The following is a 9,893-nucleotide window of genomic DNA, read 5'->3' as shown; positions in this document are numbered from 1 at the left end:
CAGGCGCGCGGGGCGGAGCCGGGATCGTGGGAGCCGGCCAGGCCCGCCCCCTCTTCGGTGGAGTCTGGGGAGCCCTGGCGGTTGTGGGTTCCCCGCTCCGGAACCGGTAAGTGGTTTTAAACGGCGCCCCGAGGTTCAGGCTGTGCGCTCGTTGGGAGCTGGTTTGTCTCTGGTTCCTGCAACGGCAGGGGCCCCGAGCTCTGTCTGCCGGGCCTTCCTCCTGCTTGTCCATCAGGTTTGCCATCTTACTTTTGGAGAGGAATGTGTGGTTTGTGTTTTTGTTTGTTTGTTTGTTTTTGTTTTTTACCTTTTTCCTCCGATCTCCCCCACCTAGAATAATCTTCAAAGGAAAAAAAAAAAAGTACAAAACACCCCGTTAACACATGGTTGGATGTTTACCCGTTCCCTCCAGGAGCCTTGCCGCTGTGACCAGGAGGGTGTTAATGATTGAACCACTGAAAGGCTGAAGTTTGGACTGTCTGTCCGCAGCTAGTGGATGGCTGTGGGAAGGCCTGGTCAGCAGCAGCAAACCCCACCGAGCTCAGCTCCCCGAGGTTGCAGGGCAGGTGGCCTGCCCGGTTCAGTTCCCACGGAGAGCCTGGGGGCGGGGAGGGGGGGAGGAGATTAGAACTGTAGGTCACTAACTCCTCCTCCCCCCCTCCTGTGGGGGGTGAGGGAGGAGGTCCTGGCCAGCACCCACCCGCCCAGGTCACAGCCAGGAAGAGACTTATCCTTGGCCACTTCTAACTTTTTTAAAATTTTCTTTTGGGGGTTAGGAATAATAAATAATATGCTTACCCGAGTCATTCCTTTTTTTTTAAAATTTTTATTTTTTATGTATTTTGTATTTGATTTTAAGAGAAGAAGGGGAGGGGAGGAAGGAGTAACGAGTAACATCAATGATGAGAGAAAATAGTTGATTGGCTCCCTCCTGCACACCCCTCAATGGGGATGAAGCAGTAAACTGGGCATGTACCCTGACATCCTATCCTATATCCTATATATTATATCCTAATGTGCAAATCGACCTAACGGCCAAATGACTGGTGGCTATGACATGCACTGACCACCAGGGGGCAGACGCTCAACGCAGGTGCTGCCCCCTGGTGGTCAGTGAGCTCTGGGGAGTGCTGTTCAGCCAGAAGCAGCAGTGGCAGAAGCCTCTCCCACTTCCACTGCAGGCTGGCCATAAGGAGCAAGGGGGTCCCGAACTGCGAGAGGGATGTCTGACTGCCGGCTTAGGCCCAATCCCTGGTTGACACTCAACCCCGGGGGGATTGGACCTAAGCTGGCAGGTGGACATCCCCCCAAGGGGTCCCGGACTGGACTGTGAGAGGGTGCAGGCCGGGCTGAGGGACACCCTCCCCCCCCACCCCACCCCCAGTTAATGAATCTTGTGCACCAGGCCTCTAGTTATATAATGATTGATTATCTTCCCAAGGTTTTGTTTTGTTTTTTATTTCTTGTCTAAAATTTTTATTTAATGTTACTTCTGTGTCTTTGCTCTGGCTTTGTAAATTGACCATGTTGAAATAGATTTCTAACATTTTCTTTATCCTTTACTTTTCATTTAAACCTAATGGATTCAAGTGTTGCATGGAGAAGATCACTGTTTGGGGAAGAATTTTAAATTCTGAATTTCCTAGATTTGCAAAGTATGGTTAGCAACCTTTCACAGATTAAACAATAAAAATGAAAACCAAGTTACACTGGTGAAAAGTTTAAAAGTTTATATTTGATCAATAGAAAAAGTCATTTGAAGTACACTTTAATTAAAAAAAAACACAAGCAATGTGACAGATCTGCTGACTGCAAGTGATTTACTCTGAATGACAGAGCTTATTGCATGCTAGGTGTGCTGTGACACACGCACCATGGCCGCTGCTCTTACTCCTCACAAGGATTCTATGCTAGAGAGTATCGGCCCCATTTTACAGATAAGGAAATTATTTGTTCCCCTTTTAGAGTAATGTCCTGTATATCTCTAGTAGATCCTCTAACTTATGGGCGTTTGAGATCATTCAATTGTAAGCAGATGCTTTGGTCATAAAATACGCAATCCTACCTGCAGGTTAGTTGAATTTCATATTTCTTTTTTTTAAAAATATATTTTATTGATTTTTTACAGAGAGGAAGGGAGAGGGATAGAGAGTTAGAAACATCGATGAGAGAGAAACATCAATCAGCTGCCTCCTGCACATCCCCTACTGGGGATGTGCCTGCAACCAAGGTACATGCCCTTGACCGGAATCAAACCTGGGACTCTTCAGTCCATAGGCCGACATTCTAGCCACTGAGCCAAACTGGTCAGGGCTCATATTTCTTTTTTAAAAATATATTTTTATTTTTTAAAATATATTTTTATTAATTTCAGAGAGGTAGGGAGCAGGAGAGAGAGAATCATTGATTGGCTGCCTCCTGCACACTGGGCATGTGTCCTGACTGGGAATCAAATCATGACCTCCTGGTTCAAAGGTTGACACTCAACCACTAAACCACATAGGCTGGGCCAAATTTCATATTTCTAACAGTCTGTCTCACTATCATCATAATAAAGTACATTCCTAAGAAATTAAGGTCCTCTTTGCCAACATTTCAAAGGGTGAGATAAAAAGGATTGTATAGTAAGAGAATAAAATCGTCCAACAAAATTTAGGATGTAGGACTTGGGTTCTAGCGTTGTCTCTGTGTGACCTTGGTGAATCTCTTAACCACTTGGAATATGTTCTCATCCATAAAATGGATGGTGATTTTATTTCCACTTTTTCATATAATTTGGTGGTGGTTTTAATAACCATTGCTTCTCTTCCTATTGTGAAAATAATTACATCAATGGATGTGAAAGATGTGCTTCTGAGAAGAAATCAGGTATTGCGGGGGCTTAAGAATTATTACAATTTCTATTTGTGCATTGTGTTATTTTATTCTTTTTATTATACCTTCTGACATAGCACCTGTATTATGAAGTGGATCATGACCCTGTGGGTAGCTGAGGGTGTTCAAAGGCAAGGAGTACAGACTAGAGCCTGATCAATCATAGTGGCAAAAGCTCAGTGGGAAATAAGATGGCCAGAAGCAAAGTGGAAGACAGAGCTGTCAAGGTCATGCCTGTCTCCTTACCGGCGCCACAGGATAATGTGATAGTTTTGGACAAAGCAGGGTATCTTCTAAACCCAGTATTAAGGATGAGTCTCCTCCTTACTTTGTTCTTTTCTCCCCATTTAGAAAATGTCAAAATGTAGAGGGGAAAAATGTACGTGCTAGATATTTTTGACAGATTCTATTTCAGGGTAATTTTGCTTTTATTATTGCTACAGTTTTTTGAGGATAATAGTGATGTCTGTTGGTGAAAAGATAAATGCGAGTGCATGAAAGAAATGAATAGGTAGAAGTGAGTAGATACTGAAAGCGGAGAAGGAGCTACAAATCTTACCCAGTGTGTGTGTACATGTGAGGGAGTGGGAGTGAGCAGGAGCTGGGGAGGGGCTGAGGCATTTTCTCTTTGCCCTTCGTGTTCTCTGAGTTTAGCACAGTGCCTCCCTAACGATTGATGCCAAAACACACACACACACACACACACACACACACACACACACACACACACACACAAAACAATCAACAAAACATGTTGAATGAATAATGACCAATATTTGGTATTAATGTTTAGCTTAAATCATTCTCTAGACTCTGAACTCTGGGGCTAAGGACTTGGTTTTACAACCAGAATCCTGTAAATATTGTAATAGTAAATCAAAGGTGATTCTAGAATTATAGAATCAAGAATGTTTTCATTAATAAGAAATTAGAAAGGAGAAAATAGATGGGAAAGGAATAATGGTGTCTTCTATACATAGGAGTAAACCTCGGCCAGGTTCTGTACTTGGTACTTGCCATGTCACTAGCACAGTAAAAAGTGTTCGGATGAAGAGGCTCAAAAAACTTGACTGCCTTGCCCAAGGCTACATGGCTAGTGAACGATAGAGCTGGGATTCATACTAAGAGCTGTCAGATTCTAAGCCCACACTTTCCCTAACACCATGCTGAAGGCAGAAAGGAAAAAAGGAAGTGGTGTTCTTATTTTCAGAATGGTAAACTCTGATCTAGGCAATCTTTTTTTTCCCTGTTTTATTTTTTTATAATTATTTTTGTCTAAGAAATACCCAGCTTAAGTGAAGATGGAAATACAGTAGTGAGGCCGTGGAGTAAGTAGTCTGCACAGGTCTTCCCACCCTCAGGGACTGCTTAGCTGCCCTACCGTGCTCTTAGATTTGTGCCTTTTGCCTGCTTCTGCCTCCTTTTATTCGAGGGTTGTCCTTCAGGATATATCATTGCTAAACAACCTTTCAGCAATGGAAGTGTTACTTTATTCTCTGTGCTAGGTACTATGTTAAATCATTTAAATAAAGGTTTTTTAATGATGCAACTTTTGACTAATTATACTTAGAGCTGTCTATTAAGAACACCATCAGAATGCTTTTTTAAAAAAATTTAAATCCTTTATTGTTTAATGTATTACATAAGTCTCCTCTTTTTCCCATTGACCTCTCCATTCCTGCCCTCCCTCCATACATGGAATGACATTTTGTAATCAGCATGGACTCTGTTCTGAGTAGCCCTGTGTTGAACTTCCATTCAATAAAAGTCTGAATTCTTTCATCTCAAGTTCTAGTTTCTGCCACTCTTTTAAAACTTTAAGTTTTCTTTTCATTTTAATGTTAACAGGGGTAGGCCAGAAAGGTTAACTGTAAATTACCCTTGTAATTTATAAAAGATGGCATACAAAGCAGTGTTTTTAGTTTTTAATGTTTTTCCTCCTTTGTTAAACTGACTGAACTTCATAAAGCGAAGTGTTTTAGCATTGATAAATACCAAAAACATAACGCTAAGAGGAAAAAGCAAGTTGCAGAATTAAGTACAGTACAATCTAATCTAAACAAAGTTTGAAAACATGCAAAAACAATAGCATATATTGCTTGGTAATGCATTCGCAAATAGTAGTGAGATAACATCATGCCTGGCAATGATGAGCACGGGGTTTGTGTTAATAGTTACCTCGTTACCTCGTGGAAGGGTGGGACAGAAGTGGGTTTGGGGATGGGTACCGGAGGCTTCAGTGATATCTATAATGTTTTAGGTTTTTAAAATGTTAAGATTTGTTAAAGGTGGGTGGCAGGTGAATGTGTTTATTGTATCTTTTGTATTTCTTTATGTATTTGAAATAATAATCTAACAAGAGATCTATTTATCTAATGTTAATAAAACTTGCATGAACTTCTAAAATGTCCAAGATGTTGCAGCCCAAGCTTACACACAAGGACACCTATGATATTCATTATGCTATACCTATCCAGATGTTTTTGTGTGCATGTTGATTCCCTTGTTTGAAGGCATTGAATCTCTACAGGAAGTAACATTTTGCTTTGTAGCTGAAGGATTTGTAAGATGAAAGGTGTTTAAACATGAAATGAAATCAGTAGTAATCTTGTGATTTAAATTGTCATATGAAAAATTGTTTGATCTAACCCTCCAGGGGGGGAGAAAACATAGTGATAGTCTAGATACAATAGGACAATACATTAATATTTTTTCTTAGTCTCTAGATCACCATGGCAACTGGACAGAAGTTGATGAGAGCTATTAGAGTTTTTGAATTTGGTGGACCAGACGTGCTGAAATTCCAGTCGGATGTTGCAGTACCAATTCCAAAAGACCACCAGGTGGAAATAATTACTTTAAAAAAGTCAGTAATTACAGAGTATGAGTCTCTAGCACAGTGGTTCTCAACATTGGCTTCACATTAGAATCACCTGGGAATCTTTTTAAAATCCTGATTTCTGGGCCTCATTCCTCAGAAATCAGGATTTTAAAAAGATTCCCAGGTGATTCTAATGTGCAGCCAAGGTTGAGAACCACTGCTCTAGCACATCAAGTTAATATTCAAAAGAAGCAGACTTACAATGATTATAAAGACATTGAATTAGGACAAAGTTTACACTGTTTATATCTATGAGCTCTGACAAAGATGACATAATTCTAATAATTAGTGGAGCAGATATATGAAAAGGAATAACATCTATATATATATATATATATATATATATATATATAAAAGCCTAAGTGACTGTTACAACCGGTCGACCAAACAACCGGTCGCTATGACGCTCACTGACCACTAGGGGGCAGATGCTCACCTCAGGAGCTGTGCTCAGTGGTCAGTGCGCTCCCACAGCCAACCTCCCATGGCAGGCCAACCTCCCATGGTCCCTCTCCCTGGCCCTCATCACCCTGATTGCTGGCCAGGCCAAAGGACTCCACCTGTGCATGAATTTGTGCACCAGCCCTCTAGTCTTGTTATAAGAGTTGTTGTGTTTTTTAAAAAATATATTTTATTGATTTTTTACAGAGAGGAAGGGAGAGAGATAGAGAGTTAGAAACATCGATGAGAGAGAAACATCGATCAGCTGCCTCCTGCACACCTACTACTGGGGATGTGCCTGCAACCAAGGTACATGCCCTTGACCGGAATCGAACCTGGGACCTTTCAGTCCGCAGGCCGATGCTCTATCCACTGAGCCAAACTGGTTAGGGCTATATAAGAGTTTTTTGAAGTTCACAATCATCTATGCAGTGCAATAGTTGGATTTTTCTGAATGGAGTCATAAATAGTTTTGAATAGTTATTCTTTTACAAACTTCCCCAATTTTTATTTTGTGTACAATAAGAAAACCATTTTCTTCTGCATGTTTGCTTCTCACATATGCTTTAAGAGAATTTAAATGTAGAGCTTAGTCATTTCCAATAACTTTAACAATACACTTTTTTGATAAAAATTATGTACTTTTATTACTGTACCTTCCATGGCTCCTGAGTCTAATTTCCTTAGCAAGCCTTCTGAGAGTTTTTATAATTTGGCCATAACCCATTTTTATCTCTTATCTCTCCTTCTCAATAGATCGTGCTGTAACAACATCAAGCTTTATCCGGTTTCTCCATAAGGCCCTTTCATTCCTTCTGTCTTTGCACATAATAGTCCTTTAACTTGAAATATCAGTTTTCTCCAATTCCCAAAGAATTTCTACTCATTCTTTAAGGCCCAGTGCAAGTACCACATCCTTTCAAATGCCTTCCCTTACTCTGACAGCAGAAGTAATTCTGTATTAGTTAAGGTAAAGTAAGCTTCTATAGTAGCAGTAACCTCAATGAGTCAACAATAGAAAATTATTTATTATTCACTAAATTCTAAGATATTGGTGAGTCGCTCTCCTTTAACAGTGAGTTGGGGACACAGGCTTACTCTATCATGTTCCTCTGCCACTTTCAACACCTGTCTTCGGAGTCACATGAAAGGGCAGAAGCAGGAAGGTCTTTATGGGTCAGGCCTGGAAGTGGCTCTCATCACTTTTGTTCACATCCCCTTGGCTAGAACTCACTCATTTGGCTCCTCATCACTGTAAGTGAGACAGGAAACAATGTTCTTCCTATGAGCCCAGGAGGAGGAAATGGATTTGATGAGCACATAGACGTCTCTGCCACACACTCCCTCAACTATTTCCATCACTATTTTCTCAAAATATTTTTACTATATCTTAGAATTTTATTTATACTTGGGTTTGCAAAACTGGAATGTGAGCTCATGGAAGGCAAGGTTTTCCCCTCCATTGTTATAGCTCCCATAATCATGACAGCCCCAGCAGTCATGAACAGTCTGTGTAAACTAGTACATTGTCTTTGCAGGTTCTAATCAAAGTCCATGCATGCGGAGTAAACCCAGTGGACACATACATTCGCTCTGGTACTTATAGTAGGAAACCACCCTTACCTTATACTCCTGGTTCAGATGTGGCTGGGGTAATAGAAGCTGTTGGAGAAAATGTATCTGCTTTCAAGGTATTACATTTTTTATTATTTCTATTTTAGCTTAATATTTTTCCATAAAAGATTTTAACATACTTTTTAAATGTGTTTGTATTTAAGGCTTTAAAAGGCCCCATTACACCATTTTTGCCACTTGGGGGACTCCTCTAGTAACAAAAGAAATTATCTTTTAGCCAGAGGCCCTGTTTATTTGTATTGTTGGGAATAAGTGCAAGGTCATTTCTATATCTTCACATCCCCACAGAAATAAACGGTGAACCTTTTAATTTAACAGAAATATGTAAAGGAAAAAAACATGCAAGAAAATTATACTATTCCCTAACTCTTGATAATACACAAACCAACATATTTTTAAATTTCTAAATTTAGCTTAACAAAGTAAAGAAAATGCTAATAATAAGTAAAAATGAAAAACTGCAAGGTCACATACATTTTCTGAGCTCTGACTCAGAACAAGGTGATGGAGTCAATGAAAATGTTATGATCAGGGCTTTGTTATTTATTTTCTAAAAGACTTTTAAAGCAGAGAGCGCATATTCATGTTCTAGCATCTTTCCTCATAATTCCTTGACCTGCTCAACTTTGGCCACTTATTTATCCAAAATTGGACTGAGACAGAAGATTAACGTGGCCCCTGAACGGAAGACAGGCAGATTCCTACAGCTTTCCACGCCTCAGCCCTGGCAATCTGGCTTCTGCCCCCATCGCTCCACTAAAATGATTCTTGCTAATGTCACTAATAGCATCTATACTGCTGGAGTTAATGGGCCCTTTTATGTCATTATCTCTCTTGACTTTTCTGTGACATTTGACACTCTCAGTCACTTACTGTTTCTTAAAAAAACTTTTTCTACAGCTTCTGTGACATCATTGCTCCTGTTCTTCCCCCGCCCTTCCTTTCGGAGCATCCTTTCTCAAGCCTCTTTTTCTCTGGATGCTCCTCAAATCTTGGTTTGCCCAGTGCTCCCTGTCCATACTTAAACCTCTGCTGTTTTTATTGGATACCTTCTTTAAGATGATCTCATGGACACCCACATTTTCCATATCACATGGGTATCTTTTGCTTAGAATTTTCTTTTTTAATATAAACATTTTCTAAATTTTTTATTGAGGTAGTATTTTAAGCTCAACCAAATATTAATCGCATAAAAGAATTATTTCTTATTCTTACATGAGAGGCATGTCAAGTCTCTTAAGTAATGAACATTTTCCTAATATTTAGGCTCCCTTTTAAAAAAATAAATATTATTTTGTATTAGACAAACATTTATTTATTTTTCAATTACAGTTGACATACAGTATGTTATATTAGGTTCAGCTTTATAGCATAGTGGTTAGACATTTATATAATTTTAAAAATGATCCCCCCATACGTCTAGCTACTAAGTTCTGGACCTGTGGTAGCCACATTTAAATGTCTGATGGTTACTGAAAATTCAAATTTAACTTAAAATAAAAAAATCAGTTCATCAGTTCCTCAGTTACACTAGCAACCTGTCCAGTGCTCACTAGTCCCAGGTGTCTGGCTTTCCTGTTGGACATGCAGGAGAGAGCAGGGCACCCACTTGGTCCATCTCCCAGAACTGCTTACTCAGTGTGTCTACAACTGAGCCTGTCTTCTCTCACTTCATCTCTGCTCCTCTCTCTCTGATGCCTGTCTTGGTGACTTCCCGGGTTTTAGGCTTTTTTCTTCCTCTCCCTCACTCAGTTCTCCCTTATTAGAACCGTTTTCTCTCTCTTTCCATTCCTCCTCTCTGTAGTTTAGTTTAGGTTGTCTTACGTAGGCCCTTACCTGGGATTTCTGTAATAGACACATACCTTACCACCCTCCCTCCTTCCTCTTTGAATCTGTCCTTGCTCTGTAAGGGGCGTATTCTAAAATGTAATTCTGATTGTTTCACAATTAATTACTGTATTCGTTTCGTGTAGATTTTAGGGTATTGTTGAAACCGCTTGTTATGTTATTTTATGCTCTCTCTCCCACCTATCTTTTCTTTCATATTATCTCCCATTCCTTC

General features: G+C 40.0%; 1 protein-coding gene across 3 annotated transcripts in view; it reads left to right on the top strand.

Moving 5' to 3' along the window:
- The first annotated feature begins 24 nt into the window (after positions 1–24).
- Positions 25–9,893, top strand: part of CRYZ (crystallin zeta) — a 23,043-nt gene continuing 13,174 nt past the window's right edge. The window contains exons 1-3 of one of the 3 annotated variants that reach the window (XM_014453532.2): positions 25–106; positions 5,594–5,717; positions 7,735–7,887. In XM_014453532.2, coding sequence (XP_014309018.1) covers positions 5,607–5,717; positions 7,735–7,887 — 264 coding nt within the window. In that variant the 5' untranslated portion in view covers positions 25–106; positions 5,594–5,606. The other 2 variants (XM_006086090.3, XM_014453533.2) reach the window with 2 other exon arrangements.

Source organism: Myotis lucifugus, unplaced genomic scaffold, assembly GCF_000147115.1.
Source record: "Myotis lucifugus unplaced genomic scaffold, Myoluc2.0 scaffold_25, whole genome shotgun sequence".
Classification (NCBI taxonomy): domain Eukaryota; kingdom Metazoa; phylum Chordata; class Mammalia; order Chiroptera; family Vespertilionidae; genus Myotis; species Myotis lucifugus.
This window is presented reverse-complemented; position numbering and strand designations above follow the sequence as displayed.